This window comes from Notolabrus celidotus, chromosome 23 (assembly GCF_009762535.1).
Source record: "Notolabrus celidotus isolate fNotCel1 chromosome 23, fNotCel1.pri, whole genome shotgun sequence".
Lineage (NCBI taxonomy): Eukaryota > Metazoa > Chordata > Actinopteri > Labriformes > Labridae > Notolabrus > Notolabrus celidotus.
In genome coordinates this window covers 24019664-24039097 of record NC_048294.1, presented here as the reverse complement: position 1 = coordinate 24039097, position 19434 = coordinate 24019664, and the positions used below count along the sequence as shown (strand labels likewise).

The following is a 19434-nucleotide window of genomic DNA, read 5'->3' as shown; positions in this document are numbered from 1 at the left end:
CATACTACTTACTACATACTGAATTTTGGACATATCAGTACGTACTGCTAGTGTAGTAGGCGATTTCGGAAACAGCCTTAAACACGACTCATTCCTGTTCTCGACCCGGAAGTTCTGCAGAGACTGAGGGGAGCTCCGTCAGGTCAATTTATCCCCACAAGCAAAACTGGTAACCTGATGATTGGTTCCCACCCAGCTGAGGGGCATAACCTGCTAATCAGCCGGTTACACATCGTTAAAGAAATGTTGTTCTTCTGAACTCACAGGTTTCTGAGTCAAACACTTCAGTGAACAGCTTCCAGGCCCTGACTGCAGATCAGTGGTCTGTTCCCTTCATCCCACTCACAGTAGATAGCTGGTCTTTGAAGGTGTTTACCAGAGCTCTTAACTGCTGCAGTTTTCCCTTATACACTAACAGATCATGTAGCACAGATACCTTGCAGTAAAGTTTGATCATAAAATCACATTTTAAATAAATCTTTGGAAAATAAAACAGAATACCAAAGAACCTCCCAAATAACAAACAAAACCATATTTCGCAAAATTAACATTTTCGCTTTTAATTTTACAACGTATTTATGGTGTAAAGCCTTTTCAGGTCTTCATCTTACATCATTTGAAGATAGATATTCTGAATCCCTAGGTTGAACTGAAAAAAAAGATGCATATTACATTGGTGTACTCCATTCCTACAAGGTTATACATGCCTTATAACACAAAAAAATCCAGACGTTCAAAAGTAGAGAAAAATGCCTTAGACTTCCTGAAGTTAAGTTGAAATATTTACGATATCTTTATCAGAACTTACCAGACGTCCTCCTGCTGGTCTGTGTTCCTCCTCATATTACAGTACCCTGGTCAGTAGTGATGGGGACATGAAGCTTCACAAACCACTAGTTGTATTTTTTGACTCCTCTAGATGGCGCTCTCTGTTCAACAAAGGGTTGAAAGCACACTGAATTGCCATTCATTGAGTCTTCATTTTTAAACCAAGAGCGCCATCTAGAGGAGTCAAAAAATACAACTGGTGCTTCCCAAAGCCTCATTTCCCCATCACTACTTGTCAGTATGCGTCTTTAACCATTGTTTGATAGTCTTATTATTTCTCCTGATTCAGCATTTACTTTGTTTTTGTGAGCCAAAATATGACATATTGCGGGAAGTGAAATAAAAGAGGAGTCCAATACTGGGCAGAGACTTGGCCCAGGATTAGAATCATTGGCAGGTTGATGCATCCACTAAAGAGGAGCAGCTGAAACATGTCCAAGCAGGTCCCTGTGAGTCCAGACAGCAACTGTGATCCTGTAAACACTCTGCTGAGTCACCCTGCTGTGTGGAGTGGGTTTATAACAAGAGAAGAAGAACGGTAATGTCCCTGTGACTGACTGAGACAGGTTTGACTGAGCAGCTCACATTTAAATATGCGAGGGTGAAAAAGAAAAGAAAAGGCTACATGCTAAAGAACTTCACTGATGCTCCTTGAAACACAGATTTAGTGCTGCTTAAAATAGCTCATGACAAATTTAACACTAGTGACGCACTTGAATCTTCTGTTCTGTTGATTTCTGCAGCCAAGTCAGACATATTTGATTTTATATTCACCCTGCAAGACTTATTACTGTCAGAGTCTGGACGTGTTTCAGAAAGCACAAACTGTTGAGAGGACGTGTATACCAAACAATGAAAAGTCCTTTATTGCCATCAGAACATGAGTGAGAAAACCAGAGACAAAAATCTGACAGAGTGAGGAGTCGACTGTACAATCAGCACGCACACACATACACACACACACACACACACACTCAGAGCAGCCAGCAGTCTTTCCACAGGACGGGAGGGATACAGATACATAAGGAGAATACAGTACTCACACAATGAGGTATAAAGGTAAACACAAACATACCAGAGAGGGCTTCAGACTCCACTCACACACATGCAGCTGAACTGAGGTACAAAGACTCAAGTGCTCGTTCATCCTTTAAAAACACAACATACAGGTGAGCAGCATCTGGGTCATCTCCGTTTAACCACGCCCCCGCTCGTCTGTCTGTCTCAGAACCTTTGGTCATGTGGACGCTTGCTTGTCTTGTATTTTAATACTCTGCGAGACTCGGAGTCCCTTCCCGACTCCGATCCGACTCTAGAAACTTTCAGGTGAGCAAGAGGAAGGAGGAGAAATGTGTTTTTTTTTTTTGTCTTTAAAGTCACAAATAAGTTTCTCTCTCTTCAAAAGTCGAGTTTCTACATTAGTTGGACATTCAATGTGTACATTAGCAGCAGTTCTAGTGAATGAAACAATGGCTTTGTAAGTCAGATTAATAAGAACACCCTTTTTCCTCATGCACAGGACAGGCACCAACGACTACTCGTTAACTAAACGCCATGCAGAGTTAGAAAAATAGACTGCAAACTCACAAGACAGAGAAATCAAAGTTCGTCTCCAGAGGATTTCTTCAATTTTTTATTTCATATTTTTCTAAGATGTGGAAATAGCAACAAAAAGAACTTGAGAGCGGTAACCAGACAACAGTAACAACATGAGCAGAGAGCCACTGAGGGTTTTTCAAGTCCCTCTCTGACTCCATCTTTCAAGCCCAGACTGCCAGGTACGAGACGGACGCTCGACTCGTGTACAGTTTCCTGCTGCGGTCCTTTACTGTGCGCCACGCGGGCGACCACGCCGACTTTACACGCACCCTGGTGTGTTTGTGTATACCTGTAAGTGTGGGCCTGTGTGGTGTCGTGTGGCTCTCATGTCATTTGAAGCTGTCCCATTCCCACAGTCCCGCAGTCTCCAGGCCCCTCCCCCACTAGCAGCACCCCATCCCAGAAAAGGTGGTCGCCCTCGTGTGCATCCGGAGCTGTGCGCTGCTGTGGTTTATCAAGACACTAGTGTGGCTGGAAGCTAGCACCGCCGCCCCCTCCGACAGAGAAAGAGGCACGGTTTAGTTCTCCTTTAAGTCTAAGTCTAGAGTTCAAGTCTGCCGTCGTCTGGTCTCAGCCTGTCCTGGTTAACGAGGCTGCACGGGTGCCACCCTGGACCCTCAAAGAACCGGATTTATCAGGTCTGGTGATAAGAAAGATGGTGGTAGAGATGCCCGACCGTGTGCCCGCCCCGGGCTGTGTTGCGCTTTTGTTACCTCACCCCACCTTGTTTAGTTTTGTGGTTGCCGAATCTCGCAACTGTGCACACAAACACACGTACGCCATCACGCACGCACTGACCCTGACGCTGTCTATTCTATCCGGAACGAGGACAAGCGCCTTGAATTTTTGTGTTTGGCACCACTTTGTTTCCTCCCTCTGTTGGCCAGCCACTTCCTCCTTTTCTATTTCCCTTTCTCTCATGTTCCTCATCACTCCCTCACAGGTCTGTTCTCTTCTTGGAACCAAAACAAAAAGGAAAACCTAGAGGAACGTCTCTCCCTCTTTTCTTCCTCTCAGGAAACAAAACAAACTTAATGGAAAAACTCAAGTTTATTATTTATTTTTTCAAATTCAAGGCACAATGTCGATCAATATTCCAATCTGTCTGTCTGTCTCCACTCCCCGGTACAGTGTGCGAACATCGCGTCGTATAAACTATTGGACTGTCTGCTCGTACACCGCTCCCCGACAGCTTACATCTCTCTCGTCTGTAATGTAACACTGTTAAGAGACGCGTCTGTTTTGGTTGAGAGAGCGACCGCCAAGTCCAAACCAGTGATAAACAATGAACAAAATCAACGGAACAAAAAAAAAAAAGACACAAATAAAGACAACCTTTTGAAAAACAAAGAAAAGTCTTGTCCTGTTTCTCGTATTTCAGTATTTTTAAAAATCAAGTCATATCCACCAGCTCTTTTTTGGCAAGCTAGTTGTTTTTTTAAATAAGCACTAAGTACTGATAGATAGGATAGCATACACCGTTAACGTGTGTTTTTAAGTAGATGCGTTTGTCGTTTTTTTGTACTTTTTCACTCTCATAGTATGAATTCAGGTATTTTGTCAGGTACTTTTCACTCATCAGTTTAAGGTTTAAGTTAATGCAAGCAGGGACAGAGTTTGCCATGGAGTCTTGCTCTAGACTTGGGTTCGCGAGGGGCACGGCCGGCTCTTTACGAGACCCCGTTGACCAAAGTCAGGGTCTCGCTGGGCGAGGTCATGCCTTTGCTGGGGGAACGCTTGGAAGGCGTTCGCTCCGGCTTTGGCGCGCTGGTCCCGTTCTCCTGTGGGTACAAGAGGTCCGAACATGTGAGGATGGTCCAATGAGGTTCATGTGTGTGAACAAATGAAGCCTGATTCACACAGGACCAGTATTTACTGACAAAACAAAACCCACCTCTGGGTTTCTGTGCAGAACATTTGCACAAGTCTGTTTTCAACATGACTTTACCAAAGCTCTGTTTAACATAAAGCTAATGATTTAAGCTAATGAATATGGGAGCTAATATACACTACCAGTCAAAAGTTTGGAAACACCTTCTCATTCAAGGGTTTGTATTTATTGTAATGATTGTAAACACTGTAGATTAATACTGAAGACATCAAAACGATGACATAACATATATGGAATAATTGAAAGAACAAAAAAGTGTTAAACAAAGCAGAATCTGTTTTATATTTTAGATTCTGTAAAGTAGCCCCCTTTTTCCTTCATGACAGCTTTGCACACTCTTGGTATTCTCTCAGTCTGCTTCATGAAGTGGTCTCCTGGAATGGTTTCTAATGAACATGAGCCTTGTCAAGAGTTCATTTGTAGAATGACTTGCCTTCTTAATGTGTTTGAGACCATCAGTTGTGTTGTTCAGAGGTAGGGTTAGTACACAATGGATAGCCCTATTTGACTACTGTTGTAATCCAGATTATGGCAAAACCAGATTATTTCATAGTTTTGATGTCTTCAGTATTAATCTACAATGTTGGAAATAATTAAAATAAATAAAAACCATTGAAGGAGAAGGTGTGTCCAAACTTTTGACTGGTAGTATAGTTTACAATTCTTCAACAGGTCAGATTCCCTCTCAGTGAAATCACCTCTTCAATCATTAAATTGCTCCAGGTCTCTACGTAATACTGGTCCTGTGCTAACAAGGCTCCAGGCTGATGGCTGTGTGCGTTTCTGTCCGTACCTTGGGCTCAGGGCCGTCATGGTTTTCCTTCTGAGGCAGATTCTGTCTGCTCTGGGACTCAGCACGAGAAATGTAGTCAGCAACCGTCACTGCAACACATTAAGACCCGTCAGCTGCAACAAGTGTTGGGGGCGTATGTGTCCGAACGGTGAACATGCAGATTCAAAATGGTCCTATAAGAGCTATCTGCTGCCATAATGAACTAATGAAAAGCAGGTCGAGCAGAGGAGGGCAGCTTGAAAGAACAGGATGAAAGATTTGTTTTATGTAGTGAAGCAGTCTGACTCACCACTATCAGCTGTCTGTCTGTCACGGCTGGTGGAACCTCCCTCGGGGCGGCTGCCACGATTACGGCGGCGCCTACTTCTGTTGCGACGTTGAGGTCGGGCTTCTTCATCTAAAGGTCGGATCAGAAAACGTGCAACACTTCAGCATGTGTACTCCTCTCAACAAGACACAACAACGACAAAGACACGAAGACACAACACCGAGGTCCTCACCCAGTCCGTTCTCACTGGGTCCAGCCTGGCCGTCAGACTCTGCAGCAGCATCCATCACGCTGGGCTCCTGGTCATTGCGGCGGCGCCTGGAGCGTCTGCGGCGGTCTCCGCCCATGCCGTCACCCAGGTCTGCGTCAGCCAGCTCTCCCTCGCCCTCCAGCAGGGAGTACGGGTTGCTGTCTGGGTCCCTCAGCACTGAGAAAACATCAGGAGGTTATCACGCAGCGTTCACTGGTTTACTCTGATTTCACAAGAAAGACAATATATAAATATCTTTGTTCAGCAGAAAGTCACTGCAGTAATGTTTCTCTTTCTCACATTACTGTAATCAGTCCCTCCAGGATTTCGCGGGATTTTTTTGTGATTGTTGCGGCCCAAAAAGCCTGAATTTGCGACAGCTTTTTGAAAAAAGCATTCTTGATGTGGCCACTGACTGTATTTTGATTCTCTTGATTCACAGAAAAATGCCATGAAAGGACTGTATTGCACATTTACGACGGTCCCTGAATGCACCTCGCAGCGACTGATGCACAGTCAGTTCACGCACTCTGAAATTAATCTGCATCTTTGATGACTAGGAGTTGATCAAAACTTACTGAATGTGTCTGATGTTTCACCAAACTGGATTAAATCAAGCTGTAGATGCAGAGCTTTTTACGGTAACCACGGCAACAACGTCAAACATCAAATAGTAAACAGACGTCCCCCGGTTGTGTCTTTGTCACTAACGCACACCGGGGGTAAAAATCATCAATGAAGATGGTTCATAAAGTACACCTGCTGCAGGTAGAGACCAAGCTAACACTGAGCCCCTCAATCTATAAATAACAACGTTGTCATGGTCACTTGTCCTGCCTGCTGTCCTCTCTCTTCACCCGTTCTCTGTGCGTGTTTTGTTGTTGAAAAGTGCCAATCAAGTGAGGACTTATGTTTATGTTCCAAGGAAGTCAAATTGATGACAAAACTGATGACATACAGGGGCTGAGATTGAGGTAATTGGCCATATTTGCGGGAAAGTTAAGCTGATAGTAAAAAATTGCAGGGCCGCGAAAAAATCGCGCTGATTGGTTGAATTTGCGTCGATAGTTGCGATCGCGAAATCGCAACTTCCTGGAGGGACTGTGTAATACAGCTTGAAATAAATGATGTGGTACACAGGGTTTCTGCAGAAATCAGCCAGTCAAATGTAATGCTTTTGAATGCCATTTTGATGCTACACTGTAACATTTGTAATGACATGACCGTGAACTCAAGTAAAATGAAACAGGTTTGTTTTTTGTAAAAGATGATTTTTGTATGAAAACTGTCACTACAAATATCTCATCTTAAACATATCAGAACTTATGGAGCCGAGTGAACTTATATTACACAGTTTTGTCCTTTCCACAGGTGAAACATTTGACTTTCTGAAACCGGAAACATTGCCTGGAACAATTCAGAAATGCTTTCATTGGATGTTTATGAGTGGTGCTGCACAGCAGTGCTCAGACACCAGAGCACCTCCGCCTGCAGCGTTGCATTAGCCCTAAAAGATGCCCGAAGACTGCTCGATTTTCCGACGGTAGCGGCGGCCCCGGTGGGAGCTACAGCTGCAGTTGTGCTGTTTGTGGTGGTGGTCGAAGTAGATGCTGAAGATGACTGCATGTGAGATTTCACAGCGTTGACACCCATTGTACCATGCTTAACTTTTCTTTTTTTTTTTACAAGCACTGCAAAATCCTTCTCGGTCTTGACCATCGTCGGGCGGTAGGAATTCTCTTAAAGGTGACATATCACGCTTTTTTCATCAATATATATTGGTCTAAGAGGTCCCCAAAACATGTCTTTAAAGTTTATGCTCAAAAAAACACTTTGAAATCAGATTTTGGTCTGCCTGAAGAACCCTCTTCTTCAGTCCTCCTCAGAACAGTCTGTTTTCTCTCTGACCACGCCCCCTCAGGAAGTGGCTGTCCCCTCGGCTCTCCAGCACGTTGATCTAATGTTTACATGTTGGCTGAATATACACGGCTGCTCACAGACCCCCGTTACTTCAACCCTCTGAATCTGATCCAGAATCTGATCCTGATGGAGAGGCGCCTGCAGCAGGACCTTTCTGAAGGATTGGTCACAGATTTAGTGTTTCTTGTTGTTTTATTTATCAGTATGTAGACGTGTGTCTTGGTACACAGCTACGAGCATGTAGCTATGTGGCTATGCTAACTAGCGCTAGCACTTATCCATGACAAATAAAAATCATCCACTAGATCTTCAAATCTGCAGACGTGGGGAGTAAAACCGACCTCTGCCAGAAAGGCAGCAGGACCTTTCTGAAGGATTGGTCACAGATTTAGTGTTTCTTCTTGTTTTATTTGTCAGTATGTAGACGTGTGTCTTGGTACACAGCTACAGCTATGAACATGTAGCTATGTAGCTATGCTAACTAGCGCTAGCACTTATCCATGACAAATAAAAATCATCCACTAGATCTTCAAATCTGCAGACGTGGGGAGTAAAACCGACCTTTGTGTTTATTAAGACAGCCTACAACTAGCATGCCTCCCTCCTAAGCTCCTTGTTAGCACACATGTGTGCAGGTAATGAAAAACAGAGGAGGGATTCAGTATTATTTTATACAGTCTATGGGCTGAACAAGCTCCGAGCTCTGACTCCGTGACAGACCGGATATTGTTGTTACGTAACAAAAACACTGAAGTCTGAAACGGCTCGTTTCACACACATTTACAGAAAGGTGGAGAAATCAAAACAGGGGCAGAATGGATTTTTTTCATTCTCGGGGGGTTTGTAGACATGCCAGGGAAACATATTTCAGGTAGAGAACCATTAGAAAGTCCATTTTGCATGATATGTCACCTTTAATTCCACGTTTTCTAGCCATTTTTGCTGGATTTGAATTTCCCCATTTCCCGTCTCTTTCTCCACACGGTTCAGCCGGCCACTTTACAAACATCTGGTTGTACGGCAAATGTACCCGACGGGCCACAGACAATTATCGCATGCTTACACAGATGCACATATCTGGTGAATCACAGTTTATAATTATATATTATTATATGATTATGATTATATATTATAAATAGTTTTCTTGAAAACTACAGGAAGAATTTTGAATGCCACTGAGAATCAAATGTAATGATTTTTAATGCCATTTAAGGCCTTAATTTTCACAAAATCAATGTAATGACTATTACTGCTTTTTAATGCCCTGCAGAAACCCTGGGTACAGGTTGGCTTCCAAGAGTGTCTGAACACAGAACTTTAATTAGAAATTCTTTGGTTCAGTGTTTGTTTTGGAGAGGAGGAGACCTCTGATGATAATATGACTCCAAGTAAAAACCTCTGAACGATGAACACTGAGGGGTACATTTGAGACTTAGTTTACAGCCTGCCAATATGTTGCTCCATTGCTTTGTGTGTGACACAGCTAAGAAACAGAGCTGTTAACATCATTTAAAAAACAAGAGTCTCCTCAGTTCATATTCTAGGGGAAAGCTCTAGTACGGATTGATCTAAAGGGCTGTGAAAACTGCTCCAAGTGTCCTTAAAGGTCCTGAAACTACACTAAACTCCAAGAAGAGAGTCTATCAGTAAACTTCTTTTACCTGAGCTGATGGAGTTAGAAGGCTTGGCCCCGGGCCCTCCACGGCCTCGTCCTGAGTTAGCTCCTCGGCCCCTTCCTCCCCGCCTGGAGCCCCTTTCATCTCCACCTAAGCCTCTGGGTCGCTGGTCTCTGTCGTTAACATCGTCTGACTCAGAGGCGTTGGACTGTTCAGAGTTTGTGCCTGGAAAAAAACCCACAAGTATTTAGTTTTAGGGATGTAAGGATAAATCATAAGACGGTAAAAATCCATACAAATAAGGGTGGATTAAAATCGATTCAACGACATTTGTATTGTGATATTATTTTTAAACAGTAGAAGGCGCTATCTGCATTTCACTCCTCTTGTTCAACATCATGAAGTCTCTTGCGCTGCTCTCTCCTCACTCACTGAGTGGAGCGTAACAGACATGGAGGCAGCAGGTGAAGACCGAGCAGGTCAGGATGCTCCTTTGTGTTTAAGGTCTGAGGTCTGGCAGCATTTTGACTTTCCCTGATATTCATGAAGAACAACATGTCAGTTCACAGCCAGGAGCATCAGCTGCTCTTTAGTTTATTTAAAGAGATTGACCTTATTTGTTTTAATATTTAATACTTTCATTTGGGAATCGTCCACTTTCCATTTCTTTAGAATTGTTCTGAAATTTTCCAACAAGGTATTTTTGTAAGCTCATTTTGAGTTTTTCTGCAAGGTGCTGAAAACAAGTGTGCAGTGGTTTTATTTGAGTTACAGCACACCTTCAAAATGATAAAGGATGACTTTGTTTACAAAGAAATATAAGAGAACAAATATATATTACAACTGTCCATATCTGAGAGTGAAATAAAATAAGTTATTTAGATTTTGAGTTCAATCCAGTTTTTGTGAAAAATGTTAGAGGATCATGAGTGAAGCAAAAATCAGGATTCAAATCAAACCGTGGGTTGAGTGTATCCTAACATCCCCACTGAGTTTATAACGACAGAATTATCTTCTCTTTTCTGTTTTACTTTCTGATATCTCAAACTGAGTCATGTTTCAGCCTCATCGTTCTCACCGTATCCAGAGTACTGGCTGTTGGAGGCCCTGCGGCCTCTGCCACGGCCCCCGTAGGTGCGAGAGGTGTGCAGTGAGTTGCTGCTCTCGTCTGTCAAGTAGCCTTTCTCCCGTTCGACACCAGGGCCCCCGGTTCGGCTGGCGGGTGCGCGGTACCCAACTCCGATCTGACGGAGCTGCTCGTCAATCTGGAGACGCTCCATGCGCAGCTGCTCCACTTCCTACAGGACAGGAACAAGGAGACAGAAGTCGACAGTGTGAATACAAATCGAATAAAAAGGACCAACATGAACGACAAGATGTTTCACTTTGACCATGAAGAATCTGTTCAGTGTAAAACTCTGAGACTGCTGTGAGAAGACAAAGTTTCATTCCAAAACTTGGAACTGTTTGTCAGACAAGATGTAGGTGAGCTCATAATAGAGCTTTAACCAATCCATGGTCTGAAGTCTCTGCTCTAGGCCTGGGCTCGTATGCACATCCAGCCATTACACCAGGGGTGTCCAAACTTTTTGCAATGTCAGAATACCTCGGGGCCAGTGGCTCCTACTGAGACTTTGGAATCCTAAAAGTTATCTATGAAATATTAAATAACAATTATTTTAAATGTTTTCTCAATAAAATAGTTAGTGGGAAAAAATATTGTCTCATTATTTTCCTATGGCAGGATCATGATCTGGATTTCATCAATCTTCTTTTTCATGTTGTTTTTGAGACTTTTCTGACCAACAGACAACATTCTTAGAACAAAATAATTATTTTCTTGAGTTCTGAACATTTTTTATCCACCAAATTTTACCTTTTCTGTACAATTTCATAATTTTGATCTTGTCTTGTGTCCTCTTTTGTGTCTTCTGAACTTTTAGTGTTCATCAAGAACATTTTCACATCATGATGAAAACATTAATTTGAAAACCTGTCAGCTTTAAGAGTTCTTGTGTTTCTTCTTTATTGCTGTCTTGCAGAATCCCCAGTGCTTTGGCATTATACGAGTAGTCCATGAAGCTTTTTGAGACGTTTCTGGATTGACTTTAGTTTTGTTTGTGCGCTTGAAAGAAACTGTGAATGTACAGATAATTCAGAATGTGATTCATTTTTGTGCTATGAATAACACATTTTAAGATGGAAGCTTGGGGCCATAAATAAATGGACCTCGGGCCGCAATTGGCCCCCGGGCCGTACTTTGGACATGCCTGCATTACACAAACGGGACCATTAGTCTTAGAGTACCGTTATGGAACGGCCTGTTGGGTCGTAGCGTTAGCTGCATGCACGACTGTAAATAATCGGCCAATTAACTAATTGCGCCATGAAAGGGAGGCTGGTGCAAAACGTCACATGTCCAGGGAACCTCCTGGAAAACCCTGATCCAACAAATTCAAACTGCACATGCCTACTACACATAAACAACAATAAACATGGTGAGCGGTACCGGTGTGACCGGGAGAAGATCAAGAAGAAATGGACATTTTATAATAAGAGTATAGAATGAACAAACAGCTGTTATCAGCAAGTCAATCCTCAAAGATAACAAACAAGGAACATTTTAAATAGTGAATAGCCTGTTAGGGTTGGGTCAGTGTTATGGTGCTCTCTCTTTAAGATTATGCTGTGTGTTGTATGAATGTGTACTATTTATTGTATTTTTTCATATTTATTTATGTGTTCTTGTGTCATAGTGGTGATTTTTGAAGGAGCAGGTAACATGTGCAGCACTGATATCAAAAACAAATTTCCCTACGGGGACAATAAAGTACATCGTATCGTAGAAAGGCGCACAGTAGACAACATGAAACATGAACGCGGCTTTGCGCAACAAGCACCGCATCCAACGTGGTCCAGGTGGAGGACCACCTGTCCCCCCATTGAAGGATGAGGACTTGTTAAAGGAGTTGTTTGGGACTTCCGGGTGAGGGGAAAGGGCGGAGATGATGATGGTTAAGGTCAATGTGTAAATGATACTAAGAATTATGATTAGTTCTACGGATATTATTAGTATTATCATGGCTATGTATATTTACTATTTAGTTATAAGATCTTTTTTTTTTTCTTATTGATTTATTTATTCTAAATTTTTTATCAAATCAAACTAATTACTTTTATTGTTTTTATTATTTATTTTTTTATTTGTTATTATTATTACTATTAATAATACTATTATTAATACTATTACTATAAATACTATTATTATTACTATTAATATTATTATTATTATTATTATTGTTGGTGTTAGTGGTGGTGGTTGTGGAATTGTAGCCCTTTGTTATGGTTGACCGGGCTTCTTGCTTGCCCATTGAACTAGTTCACCCCCCCTTTATTTTATTTTATTTTATTTTATTTTATTTTATTTTATTTTATTTATTTTTATTTTTATTGTGTTTATCTATTATTCTAATGATTTGGTTTTGTATGTCCCACCCCCCCCCTCTCCACTCCCCTCCCGAATTGCCTTCGCTGCCTTCTCCCGCCCAGCTTGTCCCAAACTACTGTCCTATTTTGATGCAGTTGTACATATGGGGAGACAAATGCCCACAAACACACACATACGGACTCACACAAATGAACACACACGCATACACGCACACACGCACACATGCACACACACGCACGCGCATGCACACGCACATTTGCGCACTAATTTCTGTAATGTTCACTTGTTGTCTTGTCTCTCACTTTTTGTATATTGTGTATGGTATTGTCATGTCTCTCACCTGTCTTGTATCGTTAAGCATCACTTTAATAAAAAAAAAACTAAAAAAAAAAACTAGCTCAGGCAATAAAGATTTCTCACCGGTAAAAAAAAAAAAAAAAAAGGGAGTTGTTTGGGAAGGATTCACTTCACAGTATTGCTGGTAGGTTACCTAAGAATTATGTTCTAACTTCTAATTCATTCATGTGAAATAATCTACTGAAGTACTTTTATTTACATTTTATATTTCATCTTAAGCGGTAACCCATAAGCACGATGTCCTCCATCCTTTAACCAGCCTAACAGGTGTGGTAATCCTGCCGTTAGCACCTGTAATGGTGGGGTCTACCTCCATTAAATGTAATGTTGTGTTGGGGCGTTAACCTGGATCATGCATGCCGCTAATTGATTTTTTTCTTCACCATTAGTACAAACAGCCAGTTTTCATTGCTAATGGCTGGACGTGCGTACAAGCCTGGGCCTGTTTTGTGCTCGTGATGAAGTCTTTCACTCCACCACTGAGGGGCAGTGACGCAGAATGTTCCAGATAGTTCTTGGGCAGACTCAGTCCCCTCCTCTTTAAAAAAAACTCTGCACATGGCCGTTTGTCTCACTCACTTCTGTTGAAACATCTAAAAAGTTCTGAGAGAAGTCTGGTCGGCTGAGTTTGAGCACAAACAATCAAAGTCTTCTGAATTGGAAATTAGGAAGAGTCCGTCTCAAACAGCTGAAACATCCTGGATGTGTCTGGAATGACAAACTGGAGACGGACATGATCCCCTAACTTCTAAATCTCTTATAACAGAGACCACATGAACTCCACATTGTGTGCTATGAGAACAGCTGAAAGAGCTTCACAGTGTGTGTGTTGGCTCTGACGCTCTCAGCCACTTTGATTCACAGATGCCAAACTGGATAAGACAGATTAGCCCGCCTGGTTGTTTAGATTGGTCTCAGGGGACCCTGAATTTGGAAAAGGAGCGGTGATGGGACTATTTTGACTGTGAAATATTCGACTACATCATCAGAACATTTCTAAAAACAGTCCACAAGAAGAGGGTGGAGACTCTTGGGATCAGAATGAAACCAAATGCTTAAGTGTCTCAAATCAAACTTCAACCCTGAAGTGAGCAGATGGTGACTCCACTTGTTGAAAATGAAGATAAATTCTGTGTGATCACTTCTCACTTTGTTTATGACCACAATAAAAACTCTACTGAGGAGTTTATGGTCTCAATTTAAAGATAACTGAAGATATACTGAGAAGAGAGACCACATCACACCAAGTTTAAAGTCTCTGCTTGGCTTCCTGTATGTTTTAGAATTTAAGATGATCTTATTGGTTTTTAAATCTCTCAATAGTCTTGCTCCTTCTTATTTATCAGATTTGTTTTTATCATGAGCCAGTGAGAGCCCTCAGGTCTTCAGGTAGTTGATTTTAATGGTACCAAAGCTAGAACAAAGACCCACGGTGAGGCAGCTTTTTATCATCACAGCCCACGTCTGTGGAACACCCTACCTGAAGATCAGAGGGCTGCACACAGTGTCAACATTTTTAAAAGCAAACTCAAGACCGACCTTTTGAGTCTTGCTTTTAACTGTGTTTTACTTCACCTTACTTTATTTCCTTATTTATTTAATTATTCAGTCATCCATTATTTATTCATTTATTTATGCATTCATTCATTTAATCATTATTTAGTTCAAATTTTAGTCACTTTTATTCTATTTTATTTATTTAAGTATAGCATCGTAATTTATTTTAATGGTTTAATATTTTAGTGTTTTATTATCTTAGAACTGTATTTTATTTTGGTGAGTTTCATTTCCTGCGTTGAGTTTTAACATCTTATTTTACCTCCAGTGTATCCTCATCAAGATATCAGGAGAGCAGTTTCTCAGTTCATTCAGCAACTTATTTTATTTGTTTTATTTTCATTGTTTTTATTATTATGTTGTTGCATATATTGTGTTCTTAACCTTAGGATTGTGGGGTGGGTTTGGGGTCTGGGCTGGGGTAGGGATTAGGACAGGGGGTCTTTGTATATATTTTTTTAATTGATTCTACCTAAAGTTGTTCTTATGTACAGCACTTTGTGTTAAAATGTCATTGTTTGAAAAGTGCTTTCTAAATTTGATTGATTAACTGATAGTGGAGTATGCTTCAGGGTGTGGCTACTTCTGATTGACACATTGTAACCACTAGAACCTGTTGACCAGCGTAGAGTGGTAGCAGTAGCAATGCATGTAATGTATGTGTATCCTTTTACCCAAATATGGCCGCCTCCGGCTCCAAAAGCACCAGAGAGGGACATAAAAATGATCCCAGCATCTAAAATGTAGTCCACGATCTGATGGGTGAAGCCCTGGCGGCTCCTTCATTCATACGGTCTATGATTCATATCAGTGTCATATTTCTGGGGATCCCCTCCACTACCATTCAACCAAACTCAACACACAGTGACATCCAGGACTGAGTTAAAGGTAGCATGCTGGCTTTTAAACAACTTTAACTTTTAGAGTAAAATCTTCCAGTTGAGCCACGTGTGCCGTGTGATACATGAGGGAGACGGGACCTGGACTCTTGCAGTGACAGCAGTTTCTCTGCTGGTTTATTGGGGGCTGATTGGGGGAGTCGGGGGGTCTCACTTTGCAGTGTGACAGCTGCCTCCACCAACGACAGCTGAACCTCAGAGGAGGTGTGAAGGAAGTGAGGCAGGGTACGGGGGGAGGTCTGGTGTTATTTTTGGAACGCTGAGGGTCCAGATAGCTGGTAATCTAAACTCCAGCATACCCTTCACCCCCTCGCAGAGAGAGGAGCTATTTATAAAAGCACATGAGGTAAGGGCAAAATGAGGTGCTCTCAGCAGCTTTCTTCGGGACGGGAGAGGGACAGGTGACCAATACGAGAAGCCCACCGCACATACACCCACACTCCCCAACCTCACCATGACACCCTGACCCATCCAGAAAGGATCTGTGCCTGCCTCAGCTAAGTCACCGGGTATTCTAAGAAGAAGCATATTCATGGGAAAGTGAAGGGAGACATGCAGTCAGAGGAAGAGCGTGTGTTTTTTTGAGTGACAGAAACAGAGGAGAGGATGGTGCTGCCCTCTACTGGTGAACACGGAGGACTGACTCACCTGGAGATAGGACACGTGGTACTCCAACAGAGCCTGGGCATTGCTGATGTTTTCTTTAGTCCCCACGAACACAAAGGGTACCATGCCCTGAGGACCACAGAGGGGGGTAAAGAGTTGAGTGTTTGTATTTTAATAACAGATATCACTTTACTGTTGAAAATAATTAAAATAAATAAAAACCATTGAATGAGAAGGTGGGTCCAAACTTTTGACTGGTAGTGTACATTGTGATAAATAAGAGACAATCCCTCTGAACAGAAACATACCAACCCATCAGAGACTAAGTGCAACTAGATGCCCACACATGTCAAAGCAGACAGGATACCTACTCTACGAGGCGCCGTTTGTAAAGTTGTGCACACTGAAAATAACAGCTACAATTCTCCACTTTGAGCTCCAAAACAACATCAAAATGTAGAGTGAATCTTTAAATGACACGTTTTTAAATCACATTTAGAGCAATATTGGTGATCTTCACATTTAATTTTGTTGTGAAAAATATATTAAGTTAAATCACTGTTAAATCCAAATGTTAAATATAAATCTAAATGTAATATATGAATCTGAATGTTAAATATAAATATAAATGTTTAATCTAAATGTTGAATATAAATATAAATGTTGGATGTTAAATCCAAATGTTAAATATAAATATAAATGTAATATATAAATCTGAATGTTAAATATAAATGTTTAATCTAAATGTTTAATCTAAATGTTGAATATAAATATAAATGTTGGATGTTAAATCCAAATGTTAAATATAAATATAAAAGTTAAATGTTTAATCTAAATGTTAAATATAAATATTAAATGTTAAATCCAAATGTTAAATATAAATATAAAAGTTAAATGTTTAATCTAAATGTTAAATATATATATAAAAGTTAAATGTTTAATCTAAATGTTAAATATAAATATAAATGTTCAATATAGATCTAATTGTTATATATGAATCTAAGAGTTAAATGTTAAATACTAATGTTAAAGTGTTTAATCTGAATGTTAAATCTAAATGTTAAATAGAAATAGAAATGTTAAATATCAATGTTATATATAATTATACATTTTATATAATAATCTAAATGTTAAAGCTAAATGTTAAATAGAAATAGAAATGTTTAATCTAAATGTTGAATATAAATATAAATGTTAGATGTTAAATCCAAATGTTAAATATAAATGTTAAATGTTTAATCTAAATGTTAAATACAAATATAAATGCTAAATGTTAAATCCAAATGTTAAATATAAATATAAAAGTTAAATGTTTAATCTAAGCTAAATGTTTAATCTAAATGTTAAATATAAATATAAATGTTCAATATAGATGTAATTGTTATATATGAATCTAAGAGTTAAATGTTAAATACTAATGTTAAAGTGTTTAATCTAAATGTTAAATCTAAATCTAAATGGTAAATAGAAATCTAAATGTTAAATCTAAATGTTATATATAATTATAGATTTTATATATAAATCTAAATGTGAAATATAAATATTAAATATAAATGTTAAATATAATTATAAATGTTATATATAAATATAAATGTTACACATAAACATAAATGTTAAATATAAATATAAATGTTACATATACATATAAATGTTAAATCTAAATCTAAAGGCTAAATATAAATCTTAATGTTAAATCTAAATCTAAATGTTATATTTAAATCTAATTTTTAAATGTTAAATCTAAATGTTAAATGTTGCTCTGCGATCTAAATATTTACTCTTTTATACTAATTCTCACTGACGCCTAGCGGAAATACCAAAATAAAAGCTTCATAAAGTGATACAGACTTAGAGAGAAGCACGTGGGACATACACTCTGCTGCAGTTAAGAAGCTTTGCTTTTTCAGAAAGCAAAAGAAGGGGAGGGGGGTTTATCGGGGGCTATTCACCTCTTTGCCGCTGGCAGTGTCGTCCCTGCTTGCCCCCTGCCTGGCCGCCGCCACCTCCTCCCGGGGAAGCTTTTTGTCGTTGTCTCCCTCGATCCGAACACGCACCACGCCGGACTTGTCCACGATTTCCTGGATGACTTTGCCGCTCTTGCCGATAACTTTGCCTGAGAGGAAGAGGAAGACAAGAAGGTTCAAATATCGTCTTTACAATAGGCATATACACTACCAGTCAGAAGTTTGGACACACCTTCTCATTCAATGGTTTTAATTTATTTTAATTGTTTTCAACATTGTAGATTAATACTGAAGACATCAAAACTATGAAATAATCTGGTTTTGCCATAATCTGGATTACAACAGGAGTCAAATAGGGCTATACAGTGTGTACTAACCCTACCTCTGAACAACACAACTGATGGTCTCAAACACATTAAGAAGGCAAGTCATTCTACAAATGAACTCTTGACAAGGCTCATGTTCATTAGAAACCATTCCAGGAGACCACTTCATGAAGCAGACTGAGAGAATACCAAGAGTGTGCAAAGCTGTCATGAAGGAAAAAGGGGGCTACTTTACAGAATCTAAAATATAAAACAGATTCTGCTTTGTTTAACACTTTTTTATTCATTCAATAATTCCATATATGTTATGTCATAGTTGTGATGTCTTCAGTATTAATCTACAGTGTTTACAATATTTAAAATAACTACAAACCCTTGAATGAGAAGGTGTTTCCAAACTTTTGACTGGTAGTGTATGTGGAGCAGTAATGAATGTGTGCTGTGATGAATGGGACGTGGTCACACACACAATATGAGCTCACTCATGAATGTTTCGTTGCTCACTCACCTACGAGGTTCCTGGGTACCTGAAAGTAGTCTTCTTTGAACTCAAGATATTCTCTAGCCTGTTTTACTGCCTCTGGGGTCTGTAATACAGCACACACACACACACACACGACCACATTACACCACCGTACATCTATCCAGATATGAGGACAAGAACTGACATTTAAAGATTTAATCTGGTGAAGTGTTTACCTCTCCGTAGATCCTGAATGTGCAGCTCTCCTCTTCCAGTTCGATAGCTGTGACACCGGTTACCTTCCTCGCCTGCTGGATGTTGGCACCGTGGGAGCCGATGGCCAGGCCCATTAGGTCCTCCCTGACCTTCACCACCTCCTGGTATGCAGAGGCTAACTGCTTACTTGTCTGGTAGGAGAAAGACATCAGGCGTTTGAATGAATCAGGAAGACTGTAGCAGCAGCACTCGTGTGACTTTATGATATTTCAGGGTGTTTACCTCCAAATGTTTGGTGGCTTCTTCGTTGCGGGACATTAGCATAAGCTTGGTTCGGATGCTGCGGAAATGCATGTCACTCAAAAGAGTTGCACGCTTTACTGTGGTTTCATTTGTTGACTGTGAAGATGAACAAAGAAAAGAGAGAGTTACA

At 40.3% G+C, this 19434-nt stretch overlaps 1 protein-coding gene and 1 long non-coding RNA gene across 2 annotated transcripts in view; both read right to left on the bottom strand.

Annotated features, from left to right (window-relative positions):
* Nucleotides 1–539: 539 nt before the first annotated feature.
* Nucleotides 540–897, bottom strand: LOC117807071. The gene is made up of 2 exons (XR_004629904.1): nt 809–897; nt 540–649 (listed from the first exon to the last, which is right to left on the bottom strand). It is a non-coding gene; the product is annotated as an uncharacterized LOC117807071 (long non-coding RNA).
* Nucleotides 898–2448: 1551 nt separating this feature from the next.
* Nucleotides 2449–19434, bottom strand: part of fxr2 (fragile X mental retardation, autosomal homolog 2) — a 30183-nt gene continuing 13197 nt past the window's right edge. Inside the window, exons 7-17 of the mRNA XM_034676133.1 lie at nt 19284–19400; nt 19022–19192; nt 18831–18909; nt 17982–18145; nt 16075–16161; nt 10244–10463; nt 9211–9390; nt 5612–5806; nt 5401–5508; nt 5112–5200; nt 2449–4208 (exon numbers count right to left, since the gene is read on the bottom strand). Of these exons, the coding sequence (XP_034532024.1) occupies nt 4098–4208; nt 5112–5200; nt 5401–5508; nt 5612–5806; nt 9211–9390; nt 10244–10463; nt 16075–16161; nt 17982–18145; nt 18831–18909; nt 19022–19192; nt 19284–19400 (1521 nt within the window). The 3' untranslated portion in view covers nt 2449–4097. The remainder of the gene's footprint in view (nt 4209–5111; nt 5201–5400; nt 5509–5611; nt 5807–9210; nt 9391–10243; nt 10464–16074; nt 16162–17981; nt 18146–18830; nt 18910–19021; nt 19193–19283; nt 19401–19434) is intronic.